Source organism: Chiloscyllium punctatum, chromosome 3 (assembly GCF_047496795.1).
Source record: "Chiloscyllium punctatum isolate Juve2018m chromosome 3, sChiPun1.3, whole genome shotgun sequence".
Lineage (NCBI taxonomy): Eukaryota > Metazoa > Chordata > Chondrichthyes > Orectolobiformes > Hemiscylliidae > Chiloscyllium > Chiloscyllium punctatum.
The window spans coordinates 28,207,405-28,234,628 of record NC_092741.1 but is presented as its reverse complement, the minus strand read 5'-3'; the positions used below and the strand labels follow the sequence as shown (position 1 = coordinate 28,234,628).

General features: G+C 45.7%; 1 protein-coding gene across 1 annotated transcript in view; it reads right to left on the bottom strand.

The window, feature by feature from the left end:
* The window catches only part of LOC140454046 (uncharacterized), a 219,264-nt gene extending 198,732 nt beyond the window's left edge, over window positions 1-20,532 (bottom strand). The window contains exon 1 of the mRNA XM_072549012.1: window positions 20,105-20,532. Coding sequence (XP_072405113.1) covers window positions 20,105-20,532 — 428 coding nt within the window. The remainder of the gene's footprint in view (window positions 1-20,104) is intronic.
* Between the last annotated feature and the right edge of the window lie 6,692 nt (window positions 20,533-27,224).

Here is a 27,224-nt window from a genome sequence, read left to right as displayed (position 1 = left end):
ACCTTCTCGCAACGTAGTGGAGACCGCATCAGGAGCAACGGATACAATAAATGACATGTGAGGAAGGGCAGGAGAAACTTTGATGGATGTGGAAGGCTCCTTTGGGGCCTTGGATGGAGGTTGGAGTGGAGAGAGAGAAGCGGGCACAGGTTTTGCAATTCCTGCAGTGGCAGGGGAAGGTGCCAGGAGGGGAGGGGGCATGTACCTGACCAAGTAGTCATGGAGGGAACGGTCTTTGTGAAAAGCAGATAGGGATGGGGAGGGAACTATATCCCTGGTGGTGGTGTCCATTGGTCGGTGGCAGAAATGTCGGTGGATGGTGCGATTTATGTGGAGGTTGGTGGGGTGGAAGGTTGGTTCTGTCGTTTTGAGGTTGGAGGGGTGGGGTTCGAGGACAGAGATGCGGAACGTGGATGAGATGTGTTGGAGAGGAAATTTCGGTCTTTAAAGAAGGAAGCCATCTGGTGTGTTCTGTGGAGGAACTGGTCCTCCTGGGAGCAGATGCGGCAGAGGCGGAAGAATTGGGAATACAGGATAGCATTTTTGCAGGATGCAGATTGAGAGGAGGTGTAATGCAGGTACCTGTGGGAGTCGGTGGGTTTGTGAAAAATGTCAGTGTTGAGTCGGTCCTCGTGGATGGAGATGGAGGGGTTTAGGAAGGGGAGGAAGGTATCAGAGATGGTCCAGGTAAATTTAAGGTTGGGTGGAATGTGTTGGTGAAGTTGATGAACTGTTTGACAACCTCGTGGGAGCGCAAGGTGGTGTTGATGCAGTCAATGTAGCAGAAGAAAAAGTGGTGCTGGTGCAACTCCAGAAGATGGACTGTCCATCGTAGCCAACAAAGAGACAAGCATAGCTGGGGCCCATGCAGGTGCCCAAAGCTACCCTTTTCGTCTGGAGAAAGTCGGAGGATTGGAAGGAGAAATTGTTGAGGGGGGAGGACCAGTTAAGCCAAATAAATAAGAATGTCAGTGGAAGGGTACTGGTGGGGACTTCAGGAGAGGAAGAAACTGAGGGCTTGGAAGCCCTGGTCATGGCGGATAAAAGTGTCGAGAGACTAGATGTCCGTGGTGAAGGTGAGGTGTTGGAGGCCAGGGAAATGGAAGTCTTGGAGGTTGGAGGTGGTGGAGGGCATGGGTGGAAATAGGACAAGATTGGAGGTAGGTGGAAATGAATTCGATGGGGCAGGAGCAGGCTGAGACAATGGGTCGGCCGGGGCGGGCAGGCTTGTGGATCTTGGGTAGGAGGTTAAAAAAAATACAAAAATAAAAGAAAAAAAATCAGGCAGTGCATGGTTCCTGAACTAGGAGGTTGGAAGCTGTGGGTGAGAGATCCCCTGAGGTGATGAGGTTGCATGTAGTCTGGGAGATGATGGTTTGGTGATGGGGGGGGGGGGGGGGTAGTAAGGTCATGGTCGAGGGGGTGGTAGGAGGTGGTGCCTTCGAGTTGGCACCTGGCTTCAGTGGTGTAGAGGTCAGTGTACCAAACTACCACTGTACTTCCTTTGTCCACTGCGCCAAACTACCACTGGACCTCCACCTCCATTACAAACACATTACAAAATTCATGAAGGGATTTTCCTGCTCCTCGGATGCTACCTGACCTGATGTGCTTTTCCAGCACCACTCCAATCTAGACTTAAATTCACCTGGCACATCTCTGACACTACTCTCCCCTTCGTGGACCTCTCAATCAACGGTGACCAACTCAACACTGACATTTTCTACAAACCCACCAACTCCCACAGCTACCTGGATTACACCTCCTCCCACCCTACCTCCTGCAAAAATGCTATCCAGTATTCCCAATTCCTTCTCTGCATCTGTTCCCAGGAGGACCAGTTCCACCACAGAGCACCAGATGGCCTCCTCCTTTAAACACCAAATTTCCATTCCCACTTGTATTGGAAGGCATCTTCAACCAGCTCATCCACATCCCACATCTCGGCCCTCGAACCTCACCCTCCAACCGCGACAAGGACAGAACCCCCCGGTCCTCACCTTCCACCACACCAACCTCTGCCGACATTTCCGCACCTACAAATGGACACCACCACCAGGAATATACGTCCCTCCCCATCCCTATCCACTTTCCGCAAAGACCGTTCCTGCTCCTCAGATGCTGCCTGAACTGCTGTGCTCTTCCAGCACCACTAATCCAAAGACTACCTGGTCAGGTCCACGCGCCCTAACAAGCCACCCTCCCCTGCCACCGCAGGAAGTGCAAACCCTGCGCCTGCCCACCCTGGTAAATCTTCTCTGCACCCTCTCTAAAGCTTTCACATCTTTCCTGTAATGAAGCAACCAGAACTGAACACAATACTCCAAGTGTAGTCTAACCAGGATTCTATAGAGGTGCAGCATAACTTCACGGTTCTTAAACTCAATCCCCATGCGAATGAAAGCCAACACACCATCTGCATTCTTAACAACCCAATCAACCTTGGTGGGAACTATGGATATGGATCCCAAGATACCTCTATTCCTCCATACTGCCAAGAATCCTGCCATTAACCATGCATTTTGCATTCAAATTCGACCTTCCAAAGTGAATGACTTTACATTTTTCTAAGTTGAACTCTACCTGCCACTTATCAGCCCAGTTCTGCATTCGGTCAATATCTCATTGCAACCTACAACAGCCCACCACACTATCCACAACTCCACCAACCTTCATGTCATCGCAAACTTACTAACCCACCCTTCAACTTACTCATCCAACTCATTTATAAAAATCACAAAGAGAGAGAGGTCTCAGAACCAATCCTTGTGAAACACCACAAGTCACCAAGCTCTAGGCAGAATATCTTCCACCTACTACCACTTGCTGTCTTCTATGGGCCAGTTAATTCTGTAACCAGACAGACAACTTTCCCTGTATACCATCCCTCCTTACTTTCTGAATGAGCCTACCATGGGGAACCTTATCAAACACCTTGCTAAAATCCATGTACACCACATCCACTGCTCTACCTTCATCAATACGTTTTGTCACATCTTCAAAAGAATTCAATAAGGTTTTCCAGACATGATCTGCCCCTCACAAAGCCATGCTGATTACTTGGAAAACCATAGTTTGATTACAGGTTATCATAAATCCTGTGTCTCAGAACCCTCTCAAAAAACTTTGCCCATCACTGACTGGTCTGTAATTTCCAGGATTATCCTAATTCCTTTTGTTGAACAGGAAAGTACATTATTGACCCTCCAATCGTCTGGTACTACTCCAGGAGACAGTGAAGATGCAAAGATCATCGCCAATGGTGCAGCAAACTATTCCCTCGATTCCTGTAGTAACCTATGGTGTATCCTGTCTGGCCATGGGTACAAACCACCCTTATGTTCTTCAAGATTTTCAACACATCCTCTTTCCTAACATCAACTTGTTCTAGCAGATCAGTCTGTTTCACGCTGTCCTCAAATGTCAAGGTCCCTTTCAGCAGTGAATACTGAAGCAAAGTATTCATTAAGAACATCCCTTACCTCCTCCAACTCCAGGCACAAGTTCCCTCCACTATCCCTGATCAGTCCTAACCTCACTCTGGCCATCCTCTTGTTCCTTATACAAGCATAGAACACCTTAGGGCTTCCCTTAATCCTACTCACTAAAGCTTTATCATGCCCCCTTCTAGCTCTCCCGAGTCCATTCTTCAGTTCCTTCCTCATTCCCTTGTAAACCTCTAAAGTCCTGAATGATCCTTGCCTCCTCAATCTTAAGTAAGCATCCTTCTTCCTCTTGACTAGATGCCCCACATTCCTTGTCACCCAAGGTTCTTTCAACCTCCCATCTTTTCCTCGCCTCTGAGATAAACCTGTCCAGCACTATCAGCAGGTGCTTCCTAAACAACCTCCACATTTCTGTCGCACATTTCCCCAAGAACATCTGTTCCCAATTTAGGTACCCCAGTTCCTGACTAATAGCATTGTAAATTACCCCTCCCCTCAATTAAATATTTTCCCCACACGGTCTGCTCCTAACCCTCTCCATGAGTATAGTAAAGGTCATAGAGGGGTTTTCCCACAGAGAGAGCTGACACCTGGCATGGTTCATTGCCAAGCACCAAATCCAATATGGCCTCCCCTCTAGTCAGCCTATTACATCAGGAACCCTTCCTGGACACCTGACAAAAACTGCTCCATCCAAACTATTTGAACTAAGCAGGTTCCAATCAATATTGGGAAGTTAACGTCACCCATGTTAGGTCTGCACATTTCCAAAATCTGCCTCCCATCTGCTCTTCCATATCGCTGTTGATAATGGGGGGTCCTGTAGAAATCTCCCAAATAAAGTGACTGCTCCAATCTTGTTTCGGACTTCCACCCACACTGACTTTATAGACAAACCCTCCTAGATGATCTCCCTTTCTGCAACTGTGATACTATTGCTGATTAGCCAAGCCACTCCTCCACCTCTTATCTCACCCTCATTCCTTTTGAAATTATCTAAACCCTGGAATATCTAACAACCATTCCTGCCCCTATGATATCCAAGTCTCCATAATAGCCACAACATTACAGGGCTTTGCCCTATCAAGTGCCAAGCTCTCCTCTCAGACTTTCCGCATGCCGTATCTGCCTGTTCACTACCTATTCCATCACCTGATCTATAGCTCAGGTTCAACCAAGATTGATCTCCTGGCTTGACGGTAATGGTTGAGTGGGGAATATACTGGGCGATGAGATCGCAAATTGTGCCTGGAGTACAATTCTGCTGCTGATGGCACACAGCACCTCATGGATGCAGAGTCTGGAGTTGGTGGATTTGCCATTTAGCATTGTGTTAAGTGCCACACAGCTCTATAGAAGCTATTCTCAATGTGAAGGTGGGATTTTGTCTCCACAAGGGCTGTGCAGTGGTCACTCTTGCCAATTGCTATGGTGAGAGGTGTCTGGCAGATTGATCAGAATGAGGTCTGTTTCTTGCTCTTGTTGGTTCCCTCACCATCTGCTGTAGACCCAACCTTCAGGATCTGACCAGCACAATCAGTAGTGCTGCTGCTGAGCCACTCTTGGATGGACACTGAAATTTCCAACCCAGAGTAAGATTGTGCCTTTGTAATTCTAACTGCTTCATCCAAGAATTGTTCAACGTGGAGAACTATCGATTCATTAGCAGAGAGAAGACAGCACATGATAATTAGCAAGAGGTTTCTTTGCCCATGTTTAACCTGAAGTCATGAGACTTCATTGGGTCCAGAGTCAATCTTTCAGACTTCCAGTGCAAGCCCCTCTGCGGGGTCTGTGACAGGACATATCTAGGGATCATGATGGTGGTGTCTAGTACATTGTGAGGTATGATTCAGTGACAATGACCATGTTAGGCTTTTGCTTGACTAGTCTGTGAGACAGCTCCCAATTTGGGCCCTCCCCCCCAGATGTTAGCGAGGAAGACTTTGCAGAGTCAGCAGGCCAGTTTCTGCCAGTCATTTCAGATGCCTAGGTTGATGCCAGATTGTCAGTCCAGTTACGTTTCCTTCAGAATTTGTAGCAATTGATCCAACTGAATGGCTTGATTGGCCAATTCAGATAGCAGCACAAGTCAACGACATTGCTGTGGGTTGAGAGTCACGTGAGGTGAGGACGGGTGATTGTCTTCTCTGACGGACATTAATGAACCAGATGGGTTTTTTTGACAAATTGACAATGGTTTCATGGTCATCAGTACATTCCTAACTCCACAAAAATAGACGGAATTCAAATTCTACCATCTGCCTTGGCAGGGTTTGAACCCAGGTCCCCATAACATTCAGAGTTTCTTGATTAATACCTGTAGTTACCTGTAGTCTGAAACATTTCTGGCATTTGTCTGCCTTCAGTGATGTTCATCTCTCACCAGGGACAGCCTTGATAGGTCAATTAGCTGAAAGAATTCAGTTCAATGTGTGGCCACTACCCTCAGCTACAGTCAGATCCTAACAGTTTGAGAACAGCATTGCAGCTGCGTTTAATTCGGGGATGTCCATTGTTAACTGTACAGATCTTGTAGCTGTGGACCAGAAGATCCAGATTCTGAGCTCCCAATGTAAGACAACCCAAACAAAACAGAAAAGAATTCAATTTACCTTCAAACCAGGCTCTGACAGAATTGATCCAGAAGCTGGTCACCATTTTGGAAGCGATGTAAGAACAAACTATCTGACATGCAGAGGCAATGACCGAGCCGTATGATTGCTGGACTATTAACCCCCCACCAGAAAAAAACCCCAATTAACGTTCTGGGGATCCGGATTCCAAACCTGCCGCAGGAAATGGTGGAATGAGTTCAATAAGTATCTGGAGTCTAATCATCACAATGATGATATCATTGCCGATTGTCAGAAAACAAACCTCTTGGTTCACGAATGTAGTGAAGAAAGAAAACTGCTAACCTTACCTGATCTCTTGTGCATCTTTTCCAGTCGGAAACTTGGTAGAGAGTGCTCCCTCATTACAACGGGAGTAAATGTGCACAAATGAAAATTATTTCCAGTGGAAAGCCCATGATGGGTCATTGCTCTCGGGGTCAACAAGCAGTTAGTTCGCGGTTATATTTTAACCTGGAGAGGAGCAAGAACTATTTCTCTCAGAGGGAAAGAATGACCGCAGAGGCTGGGTCATGAAGTTCATTCAAGTCTATGATAGACAGATTTTTAAACAGCAACAGAATTTAGGCTTATGGGGAAAAAGACAGAAAAGTGGAATTGAGCATTATGTCTTATGGTCTTATTAGGTTCTTGAGTATCAAGGATTACTGGGAGAAAGCAGGAGAATGGGGTTGAGAAACTGATCAACCATGATTGAATGGTGAAGCAGACTTGATGGCTGAGTCGTCTAATTTGTGCTCCAATGTCTTATGGTCTTATTATTTGATCAGCCATGACCTCATTGAATGGCAGAGTAAAGTACATGGGTTTTTGTAGTCCATGTTTTTCATAAAAAAAAGATTTCATTCATATTCCATTTCCTTGTTTCTTATCAGTTGCTTAGTCCTCCTTTGTGAAACCATTTTCATAAAACCTCTTTGCAACCTCACATATTTCCTAAAATGCCAATCAATGGACTCAATGCTCGAGTTGGGGCAATTCCAGACTTCCACTGTGGTTCAGCAAAACCTCCCTCATTCTGTAATCCATCCTCTCAGTATAAACTCAACATTCCAATGCTTTGCTAGTTACTATCTCAAGTAATGCTTCCTTCAAATATTGGCACACCCAAAATTTCCTTGTTCAATTTTCTGAAGTGTCAATCCATTTATTGCAACACCTGACAAAAATGCATCCCCTTATCAGCCACAGTTCTGTCCATTCTGATCGCCTATTGATTCTGTTTCTGTAATCACAATTGAACTGCACGAGGGAGTCACGGAGGGAGTGGTCTTTTCGTAACGCTGATAGGGGAGGGGAGGGAAATATATCCCTGGTGGTGGCGTCCGTTTGGAGGTGGCAGAAATGACTACGGATGGTACGATGTATATGGAGGTTGGTGGGGTGGTAGCTGAGGACCAGTGGGGTTCTGTCCTGGTGGCGATTGTCTCAGCCTGCTCCTGCCCCACCAAACTCATCTCTGCATACCTCAACACGGTCCTGTCCCCCTTAGTCCAAGAACTACCCACCTACATTCAGGACACCACCCACGCCTTCCACCTCCTCCATGATTTTCGCTTCCCCGGTCCCCAACGCCTTATCTTCATCATGGACATCCAGTCCCTGTACACCTCCATGCCCCATCACGAAGGACTCAAAGCCCTCCGCTTCTTCCTTTCCCGCCGTACCAACCAGTACCCTTCCACTGACACCCTCCTTCAACTGACTGAACTGGTCCTCACCCTGAACAACTTCTCTTTCCAATCATTCCACTTCCTCCAAACCAAAGGAGTAGCCATGGGCACCCGCATGGGCCCCAGCTATGCCTGCCTCTTCGTAGGATATGTGGAACAGTCCATCTTCCGCAGCTACACTGGCACCACCTCCCACCTTTTCCTCCGCTACATCGATGACTGTATCGGCGCTGCCTCGTGCTCCCATGAGGAGGTTGAACAGTTCATCCACTTTATAAACACCTTCCACCCCGACCTCAAATTCACCTGGACCATCTCAGACTCCTCCCTCCCCTTCCTAGACTTTTCCATTTCTATCTCGGGTGACCGAATCAACACAGACATTTACTATAAACCAACCGACTCCCACAGCGACCTAGACTACACCTCCTCCCACCCTGCCCCCAGTACAAATCCCATATTTCCAATTCCTTCGTCTCCGCCGCATCTGCTCCCAGGAGGACCAGTTCCAATACCATACAACCCAGATGGCCTCCTTCTTCAAAGACCGCAATATCCCCCCAGACGTGATCGACGATGCTCTCCACCGCATCTCCTCCACTTCCTGCTCCTCCGCTCTTGAGCCTTGCCCCATCCAATCGCCACCAGGACAGAACCCCACTGGTCCTCACCTTCCACCCCACCAACCTCTGGATACATCGTATCATCCTCCGTCATTTCTGCCATCTCCAAACGGACCCGACCACCAGGGATATATTTCCCTCCCCTCCCCTATCAGCGTTACGAAAAGACCACTCCCTCTGTGACTCCCTCGTCAGGTCCACACCCCCCACCAACCCAACCTCCACTCCCAGCACCTTCCCCTGCAACCGCAAGAAATGCAAAACTTGCACCCATACCTCCCCCCTTGCTTCTGTCCAAGGCCCCAAGGGATACTTCCATATCCGCCACAAATTCACTTGCACCTCCACACACATCATTTACTGCATCCGCTGCACCCGATGTGGTCTCCTCTATATTGGGGAGACAGGCCGCCTACTTGCGGAACGTTTCAGAGAACACCTCTGGGACATCCGGACCAACCAACCCAACCACCCCGTGGCTCAACACTTCAACTCCCCCTCCCACTCCCACTCCAACAAGGACATGCAGGTCCTTGGACTCCTCCATCGCTAGACCATAGCAACACGACAGTTGAAGGAAGAGCGCCTCATCTTCCACCTAGGAACCCTCCAACCACAAGGGATGAACTCAGATTTCTCCAATTTCCTCATTTCCCTTCCCCCCCACCTTGTCTCAGTCCCAACCCTCAAACTCAGCACCACCTTCCTAACCTGCAATCTTCTTCCTGACCTCTCCGCCTCAACCCCCACTTCGGCCTATCACCCTCACCTTAACCTCCTTCCACCTATCGCATTTCCAACGCCCCTCCCCCAAGTCCCTCCTCCCTATCTTTTATCTTAGCCTGCTGGGCACACTTTCCTCATTACTGAAGAAGGGCTCATGCACGAAACATTGATTCTCCTCCTCCTTGGATGCTGCCTGACCTGCTGCGCTTTTCCAGCAACACATTTTCAATCCTGTTTATAAATACTGCCATCTACTGACAGTCAGTCATTATATGGTAAAAACAATGACTGCAGATGCTGAAAACCAAATACTGGATTAGTGGTGCTGGAAGAGCACAGCAGTTCAGGCAGCATCCAACGAGCAGCGAAATAGACGTTTCGGGCAAAAGCCCTTCATCAGGAATAAAGGCAGTGAGCCTGAAGCGTGGAGAGATAAGCCAGAGCAGGGTGGGGGCGGGGAGAAAGTAGCATAGAGTACAATGGGTGAGTGGGGGAGGAGATGAAGGTGATAGGTCAAGGAGGAGAGGGTGGAGTGGATAGGTGGAAAAGAAGACAGGCAGGTCGGACAAGTCAAGGAGACAGTTACTGAGCTGGAAGTTTGAAACTAGGATGAGGTGGGGGAAGGGGAAATGAGGAAGCTGTTGAAGTCCACACTGATGCCCTGGGGTTGAAGTGTTCCGAGGCGGAAGATGAGGCGTTCTTCCTCCAGGCGTCTGGTGGTGAGGGAGCAGCGGTGAAGGAGGCCCAGGACCTCCATGTCCCCGGCAGAGTGGGCGGGGGAGTTGAAATGTTGGGCCACGGGGCTGTTTGGTTGATTGGTGCGGGTGTCCCGGAGATGTTCCCTAAAGCGCTCTGCTAGGAGGCGCCCAGTCTCCCCAATGTAGAGGAGACCGCATCGGGAGCAACGGATACAATAAATGATGTTGGTGGAAGTGCAGGTGAAACTTTGATGGATGTGGAAGGCTCCTGTAGGGCCTTGGATAGAGGTGAGGGAGGAGATGTGGGCACAGGTTTTGCAGTTTCTGCGGTGGCAGGGGATAGGGTGGAAGGTGAGCACCAGGGGCGTTCTTATCCAATCCCTCTACACCTCCATTCGCCATGACCAGGGCCTCCAAGCCCTCCGTTTTTTCCTCTGCAGACGTCCCCAACAGTACCCTTCCACTGACACTCATTCGTTTGGCCGAACTGGTCCTCACCCTTAACAATTTCTCCTTTGAATCCTCCCACTTCCTCCAGACCAAAGGCGTAGCCATGGGCACACGTATGGGCCCCAGCTATGCCTGTCTCTTTGTTGGCTATGTAGAACAGTTGATCTTCCGTAATTACACTGGCACCACTCCCCACCTCTTCCTCCGCGACATTGATGACTGCATTGGCTCCACCGCGTGCTCCCGCGAGGAGGTTGAGCAATTCATCAACTTCACCAACACATTCCACCCTGACCTTAAATTTACCTGGACCATCTCTGACACCTCCCTCCCCTTCCTGGACCTCTCCATCTCCATTAGTGATGACCGACTTGACACTGACATTTTTTTACAAACCCACCGACTCCCACAGCTACCTGGATTACACTTCTTCCCATCCTATCTCTTGCAAAAATGCCATCCCGTATTCCCAATTTCTCCACCTCCACCGTATCTGCTCCCAGGAGGGCCAGTTCCATCATAGGACACACCAGATGGCCTCCTTCTTTAGAGACCGCAATTTCCCTTCCCACGTGGTTAAAGATGCCCTCCAACGCATCTCGTCCACATCTTGCACCTCCGCCCTCAGACCCCACCCCTCCAACCGTAACAAGGACAGAACGCCCCTGGTGCTCACCTTCCACCCTACAAACCTTCGCATCAACCAAATCATCCACCGACATTTCCGCCACCTCCAAAAAGACCCCACCACCAGGGATATATTTCCCTCCCCACCCCTTTCCGCCTTCCGCAAAGACCGTTCCCTCCGTGACTACCTGGTCAGGTCCACACCCCCCTACGACCCACCCTCCCATTCTGGCACTTTCCCCTGCCACCACAGGAACTCTAAAACCTGCGCCCACACCTCCTCCCTCACCTCTATCCAAGGCCCTAAAGGAGCCTTCCACATCCAAAGTTTTACCTGCACATCCACCAACATCATTTATTGTATCCGTTGCTCCCGATGTGGTCTCCTCTACAATGGGGAGACTGGGCGCCTCCTAGCAGAGCGCTTTAGGGAACATCTCCGAGACACCCGCACCAATCAACCAAACCGCCCTGTGGCCCAACATTTCAACTCCCCCTCCCACTCTGCCGAGGACATGGAGGTCCTGGGCCTCCTTCACCATCACTCCCTCACCACCAGACGCCTGGAGGAAGAACGCCTCATCTTCTGCCTCGGAACAATTCAACCCCAGGGCATCAATGTGGACTTCAACAGCTTCCTCATTTCCCCTTCCCCCACCTCACCCTAGTTCTAAACTTCCAGCTCAGTAATTGTCTCCTTGACTTGTCCGGATTTGTCCGACCTGCCTATCTTCTTTTCCACCTATCCACTCCACCCTCTCCTCCTGGACCTATCACCTTTATCTCCTCCCCCCTCACCCATTGTACTCTATGCTACTTTCTCCCCGCCCCCACCCTGCTCTAGATTATCTCTCCACGCTTCAGGCTCACTGTCTTTATTCCTGATGAAGGGCTTTTGCCCGAAACGTCGATCTCGCTGCTCGTTGGATGCGGCCTGAACTGCTGTGCTCTTCCAGCACCACTAATCCAGTAAGTAGTCAGTCATTATATCCCTAACCAAGAATACAGCATTTACTCTTCATTCAAAATTATTCAGCCTCAGTAACATCAAGGTTGGCCTCAAAATACCATTTGTGAACCAGTCATTGTCACTAACAACTTCCGCTGTTTATCTGGACCCGATAACATCCCCGACATGACCCAGGCAGACTAGACAAACTGACCCAGCTGGGCCCAAAATGCCTTCAACTCCCCACCAATCCCAGGAGTCTGCCAATACCTCATTACCGGCCCACTACTCCCCTTCACTACCACAGTCCCATTGGAACTGACACTTCTCGCCACTCCATCACCAGCAAAAGAACAACCCCTCCTTTTGCCTAGGCTTTAAACCTTATTTCGACCCAACTCCATTACAACCAAAAGCTGCCCCTGCACAGACACCCCCTAATCCTGCCAACAGGATTAGAATTGACAACCACCTGCATTTCTCCATCACCACACAATACACAGCTCCGCCCCCCCCGCCTCAATAATGTGAAACCCCACCCAAAGTGACCCAGGTAGAACAGACTTCTCCTTCCAGACCTGGAAGCACCACACCCCATTCCTTGAACCTCTGAACCTGACACTGCCTCTTCAACACATCACCACCTTCCTCTCAACCCAACCCGATCCATCAGTCCCACTCCCCTCCAAATTTGTCCCAGCTGAACCAACATTTTCCTAACTGCAAACTGGCCCCTTGATTGAGCCCAAGCTTTTTCTCACTTACCTGACAATATACCCTTCAATCCCAGGCACTATACCCTCCATCACTCCCCTGGAGCCCATCCCAGCTACAATTAATGCAAACTTTCTTTACTCTCGTCATAACAAAAGGATACAATACAATTTGTTTCTCTAATAGCTTGCTGCACCTGTCCATTAACTTTCTACGGTTCACAAAAAAGGACATTCACGCCATTCTGAACACCAACATTTTCCAGTCACTCACCAATTCAAAACATTCCACTTGTTTATTTGGTCCATATTTTGCTCCCATCACATTTCCCAAAATCCTGTTCCATCTGCCATGTTCCTCTCCACTCCCTCAACCCAATATGGAAGAACTATGTGGCTTTCCAGCCACACAATAACCAGAATTTGGTTCCAGCTCTGGTTGATCTGTCCCTGACAGAGCAGTTCTGACTGCTTGTTCATTTTAATAGTCTTTGTAATGAGGATTTCTCTTCAAATCCAAATTATTGGATAGTTTCAGATTCATTTCTGACCAATTTCTGGACATTTTTGTGACATGAGCTTAAAGTCTTCATACAGTACTTACAGGGGTGAAAGTCAATTGTCCATGGGTGCCATGTCTTTCATTGGGAAACAAAGATTAATCACTACAGCAAAATTTTTTCTGTTGTAATTGTTAAAAATGATTTATTCCCACATGGGGATTAAGAAGGATCTGGTGCCAGATATAATTCCAGAATGACCACTCTGTACATGAGTTCATTGTAATTAGGATATGTTGCAGACCACAAAGTACTGAAGTTGTTACATGTGAAATCATGCAGTGGTCAGATTTCAAATCATTCTCTAACACACTCATTCTGAGCGAGTTTCACACTGAATTATTGAATTACTGGAAAGTGTTTAAACAGACTGTGTTCACCATTTGTAAAAATTGAGTCTTTCATCACAGCAACTGGAAGAACTCCTGTATGTTATTTGTTTTGTCGCCGGTTCTGTATAATGGATTTATCATAGATCAGTTAACATTCAAATACACACTGGGAGCTGCAGGAAGAACAAGACATTTACTGAGTGAACCTGATCACAGGCACACTCAAGGAAATTTCATGAGCTCTGAAGGAGTGGGAAACATGGCCACAGGCTAATGTAATGAGATACGTACTAAAAATTCTCCATTCCAAGATGAATTCTTGTTCTGCGATTCACTCAATGTTGTGTTTGCGTCAGATTAGTTTGTGAGCAGGAAACTGATTTGTATCCCATCATTACTCATTATCGTGAGCCCCTTTTGTAATGATGTTCCACCTTCATCTGAAAGTTAGTTACACACGAGAATCACGAGGCACCTGATGTTTATTTAAAAGTGACATACAACAGTCACCTTTGTGCTCTTGTGTCGGAGGCCAGAGTTTGCACTTGTTGAACTCTGCGGCACAATGAAAGGGGGCAGGAAAGTGGGAGCTTGCATGGAGGCTCAGAAACAGGAGGGGAGGAAGAAGGCGGGTGTGGAGTGGAGTCTGGAGGGGGAAGGATCTTATAAGTGGAACCACAAAGTGCCAGACACATTCCTCATGCATATAGAATTTGTCATGAGTTCCCAGTCACACTATAGACACCTCAAATTTGAATTGAAGTGGCCTAGGAACCAGAAAGAGGGAAGAGAGTGGAAGCGGTGAACACTGGTTACTGTTGTAAGGAACAACAGGTCAGGATGAAAATTCCACTCTCTACATGGGCAATAGAATATTCCCTTTTCCTGATAATCAGACACTGGACATAGTAAAGGGGATGAGGAGAAAGGTTGTTTCTCAATCCAGTTCAGTGTTACTCAGATTAGTGGAGGTTCAGAAAACTGCTGGATCCAGGTAATTGATTTATTGGCATGTGTACAAAGTACAGTGAAGAGCTTTGTTTATGAGCACTACAGGCATATCACAGTAAGGCTCAGAACAAGATATTTAGACGGAGGACTACAGGTAACATTGATCTCTCTTGTACGCCCTGTGCAATGTAGCAGACTCAGCATCATTGGAGCAGAGAGTCCATTCAATAGACTTAACTGCACGGAAGTTGCCCCAGAATCTGCTGGTGGGTGCATCATTCTCTATATGGCAGCACCTCCCAATGGTTTAATCTACTTTCCTAGTCTTTCCAGTACAGTGGCATTCTCTGGTGTTTGTACCGCTTCACAGAAAAATGAATTCAAATCAAAAGGACCAGATATTAACGACAGCTCGTATCCCCTGTCCCTATTTGAACCCTCTTGTGACCATGTTCCCTCCTCTGTCACCATGGCCTGGGCAACATCCTCCTCTTCTGTTAAAGATAGATGCAAAGTGTTCATTTCACAGCTTAGCCATACCACCTCCCTCCTTGTAAATCCTCTCTCTGGTCTCTTATCGGTTCTATTCTTCCTTGATTTCTTATTTCCCTAATGAAGAGGGGGATTCCTCTTTGTTAGCTGCTAGTTTTTGCCATAATGTGCTTTTTTTTGCCTCACCTCTGAACCTTTAATAGGCCAACAGCTTCTTCACTGTATTTTCTGCCATACACCTGATTTAGAAGCACTTTTCTTGCCAATGTTGCTTTCTACCTCCTTTATGATTAAGGGCCTCTATTTTTGTCCTACCTTCTCCTGTTTGGAGGGAACATACTTTAACTGGACCTCAATCATCTCTTTTTGGAAGGTAGCCCATTTCAGTTCCTGGTTTTCCTGCCATCCTCTTTGTTCCTGTCAATCTGACGAGCTTTCTTGTCAAATGTTTTTCTCACCCTGGATTGCTGCATGTCATTCTCCAACACCATCTCGTAGCATCAGCTCCAATGATCATTGTCTCCTGTCTCCTATCTCCTACTACCACTTCATCCAAATTGGGCCAACTCATTTGCAAGGACCACGTCCAACAATGTATCTTGGTGAATGAGCGGAGTCAATCCCATGGTGACTAAATGTATTACACTGACTACAAATGACTAGAGCAATGTAATATTGCAGACTGAATACACTGATTAATATGTTTGTTTTAGTTTAGTCATAATCAATTAAACACCAGTTTCTTGTCAGTAAGCTTGGTCAGGTTCCATTGTCAGGCTGCAAGAGGATGAGTGCAACATGGGGCTCATTGTGTTACAGCTTTTGTTGAATTCCTCTTTGGCGTGTCGGTCCCAGTCATTTGTTGACAAGACAGTGGGACTCACCATCTGAATTTTAAAAATTACTGTCGAGAACAGCAACAGGGAAACCAGTTTATGGCAGCCTAAACCAGCTCAAGTTCTCCTATCCCTTCACATCCACCCCAAACTCTCTTGGGATCTTTATTTTGAATTTAAGAGTCAAGGAAATGTGAAACTGTGTTTTGATACAGGAAACAAAATGGGTAGAGCAAATAGCATTTTTAATATATTTATTCCAAACAAAATGCTGGTTCAAGTCTGAGAGGAGGTTCTGGAACTGCACAAGATGTTAGTGCGACTGCACCCAGAATATTGCTGGACTGAAAGCCATTCCCCACACACTAACTATTTGACTTCATCTCCAATGTCTGTTTGTCTGTGTATTCCAGGTATACAATGGGCCAAGTGCTCTCCATTTAATGCAGACTCCTTCTCTGAAGTAGTGGAATTATTCCTCTTAAAATCTTCAGTTAAATGAATGTGGTGAAGTATTGAACTATGGAAATTTTATTTTCCATGAAAGTCATGATACCAGTGATTTCTCTCCTGCGTAGGAATTGAACAGGAGACAGTGTTGCAATGTATCATCCTGAGAATGCTCACCCAATAGTTAGAAAAACACAAGCACACACTGTCTCTAAAGTAGTGGCTTCTTCACTCCATGGAAGAAGCCTGTGAACAAACTGCCTGTTAACAGGAATCCATACTAGGATAGATCATTTCTTCAATCATAGTGATTCTGTATTTGGGGGGGGGGGGGGGGGGTCTATAACACAATACTCAGAGAGAAATTGAGAAACAAACTTGTAAGGAGACCTCGGCTATCTGTAAGAATAACAGGGTACTTATGGTAGGGAAAAAACAAACATCAACTGGGACTAGGGCTTGGGGGGGGGGGGGGGGGGGGGGGGGGGGCAGAATTTGTTTAGTGCACACAAGAAAATTTGAATGTTTATAGGTGCACCTCTAGAAAAAGGTGTACAACTTGACCTACTCTTGGGAAATAAGGCAGGGTGAGTAACAGCTGTAGTTGGGGGAACATTATGGGGCTAGTGACCATAATTCTGTAAGTTTTGAAATAATGATAAAGGATAGACCGATCTAAAAGCTGAAGTACTAAACTGGAGGAAGGCCAATTTTGACAGTATGGGGAGAGATCTTTCAAAAGTTGATTGGGGCAGATGTTTACAGGTAAGGGGACATCTGGAAAATGGGAAGCCTTCAAAAGCAAAATAACATCCAGAGGCACTACATTCTTGTTAGGGTGAAGGGCAAGGCTGGTAGGTGGAAGGAATGCTGGATGACTAGAGAAAGAATTTGGACAAAAAGGAAGCATATGTCAAGGTATAGATAGTCGAGTTAAAGTGAATCCCTAGAAAAGTATATTTCTATTGCCTGTTACACTGAACAGGGAAATCAGATAGGCAAAAAAAAAGACATGAAATACCTTTGGCAAATAGGGTTAAGGGAAATCCAAAAGGTACTCTACAAATATTCAGGACAAAACAGTAACCAGAGAGAATAGCGCTGACCACTGGTCAGGCTCACCAGTCTATAGTTGCCAGGCTTTGCTTATAGTGTTAAGCAATAGCACATTAGCCAACCTTCAGTCTTCCATTAGTTCACGTGGCTGTCAATGACAAATATCTAAGAAAATTAACAAAGGGACCAAGTAATCTTACCTGGCTTGCTACAATGCTCGGGAAAGACTGACAATTTATCTACCTTGATAGACTTCCAGCATCTCCTATTCTCTTGGAAGAAGACTTTTCAATACAATCACTACTTCGTTTCCTACAAGTACCACAGCGTCCATGTCATTATTTACCGTGGAGAGGGTGAGAAATATTCATTTAGTATCTCACCCATCTTGTGGTTCCAGACAGGAGTCACGTTGCTCTTCAGTGAGAGCAATTCTTCCAGCTAGTTTCTCTTCTGCCTTTCGTGTACTCAACCTCTTCAGATTCTCCACAACTATTCAAAGCTACCTCATGTTCCTTCTGATTTCCCTCTTGAATATATTCCCACTGCTCTTCTACCTCTCTCAGGATTCACTTGACTCCAACTGGCTATGTCTGACATATGCCTTCTCTCTCTTGAGCAGAACCTCTGTTTATTGTATCCGTTGCTCTCGATGCAGTCTCCTCTACGTTGGGGAAACTAGGCACCTCCGAGCAAAGCACTTTAGGGAACATCTCCAAGACACCCGCAACAATCAACCACACCACCCCGTGGCCCAATATTTCAACTCCCCCTCCACCGAGGACATGGAGGTCCTGGGCCTCCTTCACCGCAGCTCCCTCACCAGACGCCTGGAGGAAGAACGCCTCATCTTCCGCCTCAGAACACTTCGACCCCAGGGCATCAATGTGGACTTCAACAGTTTCCTCATTTCCCCTTTCCCCCACCTCACCCTAATTCTAAACTTCCAGCTCAGCACTGTCCCCATGACTTGTCCTACCTGCCTATCTCCTTTTCCACCTATCCACTCCAGCCTCTCCTCCCTGACCTATCACCTTCATCTCCTCCCCCACTCACCCATTGTAACTCTATGCTACTTTCTCCCCACCCCCACCTTCCTCTAGCTTCTCTCCACGCTTCAGGCTCACTGCCTTTATTCCTGATGAAGGGCTTTTGCCCGAAACGTTGATTTCGAAGCTCCTTGGATGCTGCCTGAACTGCTGTGCTCTTCCAGCACCACTAATCCAGAATCTCAGTTTCTCTTGTCATCCAGTATTCCTATACACCTACCAGCCTTGCCCTCCACACTAAACAGGAGCATACTGCCTGTGAACTCATTATTTTGACTCACTTCCCATTTCCTGTGCATACCCTCCCCCAGCTTTTCAAATTCCTCCCTAACGGTCAAAATTGGCTACACCAATCTAGAATTTCCAACTTTTTGGATCAAGTTTATCCTTTTTCATAGGAGCTTTATTAGCATTATGATAATTTGCCCCATGCGCTCCCCCAATGATACCTCAGTCATTTGCCCTGCCTCATTCCCCAACTGAAGGGATTATTGCTCCTATTCGAGTAGGAACATCTACATACTGATCATCAAGTGCATACAAAAGAGAACTTCCTTAAAATGCCTCTCCATTCAAGCCCTTAACACTGACAGTCCAGGATTGGGGAAAAAAAAAGTTAAAATCCCCCACCATTACAACCCTATTATTCTAGAGATACTTTTACGTATTTGCATCTCAATTTCCTACTGATTATTGGGGGGGGGGGGGGGGGGGGGGGGGGGGGCAGGGAGAAGGGCACTATAATACTATAATACAATCCTAACAAGGTGATTGTCCCTTTATTTCTCAGTTCTACCCTTCTACCTATGCTTTCACAGGGAAATATTCAAAGTACAGGGATAGTGTTATCCCGAGCCAAACAAAAAGAAATACTCCACATGCCCTCTCCTCTTGACCCCCTTTGTTTCTCTCCCATAGCATTAACACCTCAACATTAAAACTGCAAGTCCTGCCCATCCCTGACCCACATTTTTATAATAGCTATGATATCTCAGTCTCACGTCCCCAGCTCTGCCCCAAGTTCATCTGGCTTGTCAGGCCTCTTGTATTGAAATGCAATGCTAATTTATCAGTCCTACCTCATGCTCTGCCAAGCTCTGGTCTACCTTGACGATTTGACTTACTCCCATACTGTATGAGCTTTTCTCATTATTAATCTTCCTGACACATCCCTCATTACAGTAGAACCAGTCACCATACCAGAAACTGGCTAAATGCTACCATCCCAAGGACCCACCCCCTACAGTATCCAACATTGGAGAGCAGATAAACATGACAGGAGGATCAGAAGGGCAAATACCCCTGTAGAGAAGGAAGAACAGAAATTATAAATACCCCAGAGGTCAGGTAGACAGAACTAAATCAAGCCAAGCTGTAACACAAATAGGAAGGACTCAAGAGGGATATGGGCCAAATGGGATCAGATTGGGATGCCTGATCAACAGAGGAGTTTGACCAAAATGCCTGCGTTCTTGCTGTCTGATTCTATTCCCTGTGTATATTAAATACAGATAAAAAGGTCAGGTGCAAAAAGCGATTTCTCTCTTCAGTGAGACCTCTACCCTGGGCAAGATGAACACAGGGGGGAATCTGGTTTCTCCAAACAGCAACATTCCCATCCTGGGGACAGATTTCACTCATGACAGCAGGAGGGGGGGGGGGGGGTACAGTGAGTGAGGGTCAGTGCAGCCTGATTCCCCTGTGCAATACCCTCTCCCTCTCACCCAGGGGGGTACAGTGAGTGAGGGTCAGTGCAGCCTGATTTCCCTGTGCAATACCCTCTCCCTCTCACCCAGGGGGGTGACAGTGAGTGAGGGTCCGGCTGGTGTGTGCTCACCTGATGAAGGTGGTCTTGCCGGTGGAGTACTGACCGACCAGCAGCAGCATGGGCTTGTTGTCGAAATCCGCATTGTCCAGGGCGGGCGAGTGGAACTCGTGGAAGCGGTAATGTTCCTCCAGGGGAAGCAGCTTGCTTTTGTAGAGCTTCTTCAGGCCGTCCGTCACCGTCTGAAATACCTCGGGATCCTTCTTGCCGCGGTCATGCGCCCCCAGCCAGCTGAACATGCTGCCGGATAACCTGGGAAAATGTAAACCCAGACTAAAGCAGCAGTTTACAGCGACAACAATAACCTCCTTAAAGCCCGAAGCCCGTCCCTCCTCCTGAAAGTCTCCCCCGAAGCCGCTCCGCTTTAAGGAGCCGCAGCTCGAGACAGCTCCCGCCCCCGCGCGCCGTCCTCTTCCAGTGACGTCAACCAACGGCTTCATCCTGCACGCGCGGGTCGGGGGAAGCGGGAATTAGGCCGTTCAGCCCATCCAGTCTGCTCCGCTATTCAGGCGTGGCTGATAAGTTTCTCGACCCCATTCTTCCTGTCACCGTTGACAGTCAAGAACTTCGCCATCTCCGTCTTATCTCACTGAACTAGCCAGTTTCACCGAGCTTACTTGACTAAATCAACTAACCAGCTTCATCTAATTAGGCAACTATGTTAGCTCACTTGACTAAATTTAATTAACAAACTTCAAGTTAACTGACTGACTTAGCTCATTAACCCAATTAACTAACTAGTTTCACCATGATTTGGAGGTGCTGGTGTTGGACTGAGGTGTCCAAAGTAAAAAATCGCACAACACCAGGTTATAGTCCAACAGGTTTAATTGGAAGCACCAGCTTTCAGAACACTGTTCCTTCATCAGGTGGTTGTGGAGCGTAAGATGGTAAGACTCAGAATTTATAGCAAGGGTTTACAGGGTGATGTAACTGAAATTATATATTGAAAAAGACCTGGATTGTTTAAGTCTCTCATCTGTTTGAATGACCATGTTGGTTTCCACGATTTGGAGATGCTGGTGTAACGAGTAGTGGTGATTTTACGCATGGTGATGCCTCCCATCATGCATGTGGCAGGTACTCATGTGACTCAGTCAACATTGTCTATCTCATACACTGCAGGCAAGGATGCCGAGAGGCATGGTACATTGGTGAGACTGACAGGCTGTGGCAATGAATGAATAGAAACCGCAGAACAATCAACAGACAGGAGTGTTCCCACCCAGTCAGAGAACACTTCAGCGGTCCAGGACATTTGACCTCAGACTTAGAGTCATAGAGATGTACAGCATGAAAACAGATCCTTCGGTCAACCTGTTCATGTCAACCAGATATCCCAACCCAATCTAGTTCCACTGCCAGCACCCGGACCATATCCCTCCAAACCCTTCCTATTCATATACCCATCCAAATGCCTCTTAAATGTTGCAATTGTACCAGCCTCCACCACTTCCTCTAGCAGCTCATTTCATACACGTACCACCCTCTGTGTGAAAAAGTTGCCCCTTAGCTCTCTTTTATATCTTTTCCCTCTCACCCTAAACCTATGCCCTCTAGTTCTGGAATCCCTGACGCCAGGGAAAAGACTTTGTCTATTTATTCTATCCATGCCCCTCATAATTTTGTAAACCTCTATAAGTTCACCCCTCAGCCTCTGACGCTCCAGCGAAAACAGCCTTTTCAGCATCTCCCTGTAGTCCAGATCCACTTCTGGGTGGCCATCCTCCAAGGCAGACTTCGGGACAGACAGCAATGAAAAGTGGCTGAGCAGAGGCTGATAGCCAAGTTTGGTACCACTGGGGCTGGCTTGGGTTCATATCACACTACAGGTGACCCCATTGCACTATACACCACACACTCATACATACACGCTCTCGCAGACTTGTACCCATTTATACTCACTCACATGCACCTGCTCTTCACAGATATACACATGAAAGTTTGTGGAGTGAATTTGTCCTTGCAGAGTTACATTTTACTTTGCTCAAAAACTGCATGAATCCATGTAAGTTTTTATAAATTCATTTTTTTAGATTAGAATCAGTCTAAACATTGTGAAACAGACAGTATCACACAGGGGAGCTCACACCTTCAATACATTATCTGGGTAGGCAGACACTAATTGTTAAAATTCACTTGAGAATGTAACTTTTAAAAAAAAGTTTTGTGATTCACATATGAAAGAACTGAGACCAACATGGTCATTCTAATAGATGAGAAACTCAACAAACAATCCAGGTCTTTTTCAATGTATAATTTCAGTTACATCATACTGTAAACTTTTGCTATAAATTCTGTTTTATAATCTTACACTCCACAACCACCTGACGAAGGAGCAGTGCTCCAAAAGCTGGTGTTTCCAATTAAACCTGTTGGACTATAACCTGGTGCTGTGTGATTTTTTAACCTAGTTTCACGAGGAAACTGCTGAGTTAACTCATTCAGCGAGATTCGTCAGAGGTGCTCCCCTTCAGAAAGGCAAATGCAGGACTTATACACTTAATGGTAGGGTCCTGGGGAGTGTTGCTGAACAAAGAGATCTTGGAGTGCAGGTTCATAGTTTCTTGAAAGATAGGATGGTGAAGGAGGAGTTTAGCATGCTTTCCTGTATTGGTCAGAGGATGGAGTATAGGGATTGGGGGGGGTCATGTTGTAGTTGTTTAGGACATTGATTAGGCTACTTTTAGAATAGTGAGAAATTTGAAAGTGTTCAGAAAAGATTTACAAGGATGTTGCCAGGATTGGAGGATTTGAGCAACAGAGAGAGGCTAAATAGGCTGGAGCCATTTTCCCTGGCGTGTCAGAGGCTGAGGGGTGACCTTATAGAGATTTTTAAAATCACGAGGGGTATGGATAGGGTGAATAGACAAAGATTTTTTCCCCCTGGAGTGGAAGAGTCTGAAACTAGAGGGCCTGCATTTAGGGTGAGAGGGGAAAGATGTAAAAGGGATCTAAGGCACAACGTTTTCAGGCAGAGGATGGTTTGAGTGTGGAATGAACTGCTGGAAGAAGTGGTGGAGGCTGGCACAATTGCAACATTTTAAAAGGTATCCAGGTGGGCATAGAGGGATGTAGGCCAAGTGCTGGCAAATGGGACTAGATTAATTTTGACTATCTGGTCGGTATTAATGAGTTAGACTGAGAGGTCTGTTTTTGTTCTGTATATCTCTATAAGTAAATTAACCAACTTGCGTGAGTTTTCCAACCTGAGTTCATTTAATTACAATATCTAAATAGCTGAACTCCATTAACAAACTGAGTTAGCTCAATTAAAACAGCTGAACCCAGTTAAATGACACTATTAACTCTCAACTAGGTTAACAAACTAGTCCAGCTGACACAGTTGGGTTAATGAAGTGTTCAATCACTTTAACCTTTTCAACTGAGTTAGTTAAAAAAGCTTAATCCACTCAACTGACCTAAGTAATCAATTGACTCAACTGAATCAACTCACAAAGTTAAGCTTCTGAACCAGATAATCATGAGTCTGGTATTCTCATGTATCTACTGCCCCTCTCCTTCAAGCCTAGCCCTGAAAAAGGATTATACCTGAAATGCTGATTGCTTGACTTTCTGATGCTGCGTGGTTTGCTATATTCTTCCAGCCTCCTGCTCTTCTCCTTTGGTAGTAGAAATGACACACTTGGTACATATGGTACTGTCAAAGGAACCAAGGTGAGTTTCTACAGTGTGTTTTATATATAGTTGTCACATATGTACAATAATGTTGATTTTGTAACAAACTCTAATTGCTTTTTTAAAATGGACTGTCTTTTTTTTTAAAAACCTTCCAAAATGTCTTCTGACTTCTCTTGTGATTCAGCTACCATTAGCCAGTTGATGAAACCAGACTGTACTTAAGAAAGATCAAATGTTATAAATTCAATAAGCACTTCTACAAATATACATTAAAATATAAGAACTGTAAGAGTAGCCATTTGAGTCTAGCCTGCCCTGCATTTCAATAGCTTCATGGCTGAGCTGTCCAAGAACTTCACTCCTGCTTTGTGTGAGCTCAGAGTACTTGACTCCTTGCTGTTTAAATACATTCAATGATGTAGCCCCCATAGTTTCCTATAGTCAAGAATTCCAGACATTCATTATATTTAGATAAGTGATTCCTTCACATTTCAGTTTTAAATGCATGTCCCAATATTCTACTGCTAACTGGAAACAGAAACTCATTGACAGTGGCTTCCTTGAAGGTATTTCTTATTTTACTGAACATGGAAAATAGTAACCATTCAATTCAGGAGCTGAGACTTGGAGTTATCTTGCGAAATGACAAAGGTTAGATTTATGCTAATCTAATACTTAATATAAAAGCATGATTTCACAGTCTGTGATAGCAGCCAAGTTGGGTTTTAAACTCTGGACCTTCAGATTGAGACTAACATGCTGCCTACTGTATCATCAGTCTGCTGAAGGGCTTATGCTCCCGAAACATTGATTCTCCTGCTCCTCGGATGCTGCTTGACCTGTTGTGCTTTTCCAGCACTACGTGCTGAACTCTGAACTCCAGCATCTGCAGTCCTCACTTTTTCTCCTGGGTTTTGAACTGCATTCAAACTGGCTAAGGATAGCCATTTTCTACAGAGACCTTACAACAATCTGCAAGTCACAACTCTCATCTAAACTGTGAATAGCATGTTTGATTCTGATCTTGATTCTGTCACTGGGGTTCTTCAGATGAAAAGGATGTTTCTGTTGTGCTGACAGCCCTAGTAGGGAAAAAGATCTTTCACTTACTCCCTGAGACTGCTCTACCAACTAAATGCAAAGGCTAATTTTGAATATTAGATTGGAGAAGCTATTGTAACTGCTGAGCACATCAATAATATGAATCACAGAAGGTTGGTCTGCATGTCCAACAAGTAATTAAGGCAAATGGAATTTTGCCCTTCATTGCAAAAGGGCATTGCTAAAAGCAGAAAGGTAATGTTATAGCTGTACAAGGCGTTTTGGTCTCCTTACTTGAGAAAGGATATATTGGCACTGGAGGGGTGTAGAGTAGGTTCATTAGGTCAACTTGAAGTTGAGAGGGTTGGCATATGAGGAGAGACTGAGTAGAATGGGGTTATATTCATTGGATTTCAGAAGAATGAGGACGGGATCTTATAGAAACACAATTATGAAGGGAATCAATTTAAAATAGTAGATGGGATGTTTCTACTAGCAGGTGAAGTTAGCAGAGAGCATAGCTTCATGGTTACAGGGAGCAGATTTAGGATTGAATTGAGAAGGAACTTTGTAACTCAGAGGGTTGTTAATCGATGGAATTACTTGCCCAGGGAAGTAGTTGATGCTACCTTAGTAAACACTTTTTAAAGCTAAGGCAGATACTTTTTTGAAAAAATAAATGAATGAAGGGATACGGTGGGAGCTGAGTCCATGAAAAGATTAGCTATGATTGCATTTAATGGCAGAGTAGGCTTGAAGGGCTGGACAGCCTAGTCAGTCCTGCTTCTAGTTCTTATGTTCTTCAATGACTCATTCAACATGACAGACCACCTGATATTACAAGTGCAAACTATGCCTTTATTGTTCAGTGCATTGAGTATAGGAGTTGGGATGTCATGTTGTAGCTTTGTAGAACATTGGTTAGGCCACTGTTGGAATATTGTGTGCAATTCTGGTCTGCCTGCTTTAGGAAGGATGTTGCCAAACTTGAAAGGGTTTAGAAAAGATTACAAGGATGTTGCCAGGTTTGGAGGGTTTAGGGAGAGGCTGAATAGGCTTGGGCTATTTTCCTTCCGTGTCGGAGGCTGAGTGGTGACCTTTTTTTATAGAGGTTTATAAAATCATGAGGGGCATGGATAGGGTAAATAGTGACAATCTTATCCCTGTGGTGGGGATGTCCAAAACTAGAGGGCATGAATTTTAGGTGAGGGGAAAGATTTAGAAGGGACCTAAGGGGCAGCTTTTTCTCGCAGAGTGGTGCACGAATGGAACGAGCTGCCAGAGGAAGTGCTGGTACAATTAGTGTTTAAAAGGCAGCTGGATGGATATGTGAATGGGGAGGGTTGAGAGGGATACAAGCCAAATGCTGGCAAATAGCACTAGGTTTACCTAGGATATCTTGTAGGCATGGATGAGTTGGACTGAAGGGTCTGTTTCCATGCTACATATCTCTATGATGCTATGACCAGAGAGTTCAGAAGCAAAGGTTACACAGGGTAGGTCATGTAGGAATGAGATGAGAAATTTCTTTACCGAGAGTGGTGGGCCTTTTGAATTCTGTTTCAAAAAACAGTTGAAACCAAAGTACGAAATCTTTAAACAAGATTTAGATATGGTTCTTTGGACGAGAAGGATCGAAGGGCTCGGGGAGAAAGTGGGAACAGGGTTCTAACTTAGATGACCAACTATGATTATGTTGAATGGTGAAGTAGGCTTTTTTAGATTAGATTACTTATTGTGGAAAGGCCAAATGTTTGTCTCCTGTTTCTGTTTCAATATTTGTAGCTGTTATATGTTCTATTTTCTATGTTTCTATAATTTATAGTGACTATATGTTGCTTCAAGTTGCAAAACTGAAAAAAGCACAACTGTGACTGGCAAAGGATGTTCAGAGTAAATAAGATTTGTAAAAGCCTGGAAGGTTGCCTGAAATCGCAGTAATTGTATGCTTGGATGTTCCCAGAAAACAGCAGAAGAGGATCAGTAAATTGATAAGGAAAGGGAATATAGAATATGAATTGAAACTTAAAAAAAAGCATTAAAAATTCTCTTAAATGCTTGTATAGGTTCATAAGGAGGAAGTATTTGGCTGAAATGAACATGGATCTATTAGTCAGTCAAGTGAATTTGTAATGGTGAATACAAAATGACAGACCTAAATGATTAGTTTGTACTTGATTTCACTAAGAAAGTGTTGGAGTGGGATTTTAAAGAGGTGCCTTGGGTCCCATGTTCAGCACAATCGATCTTTATATGGAGCAATTAATGGTATCCCAGCCACTGCCATGCAAATCCTATCAATTCATTTTTAATTTATTTGGAAGGCTATTACAATGTTAGTCTTCATTGTAAGAGAACTTGACAGGAGCATTGAAGTATTGCGTTCATTGCTCAGGCCTTTGAGTTTGAGTTGGGATGTTATGTTGAATTTGTACAGGACATTGAGGCC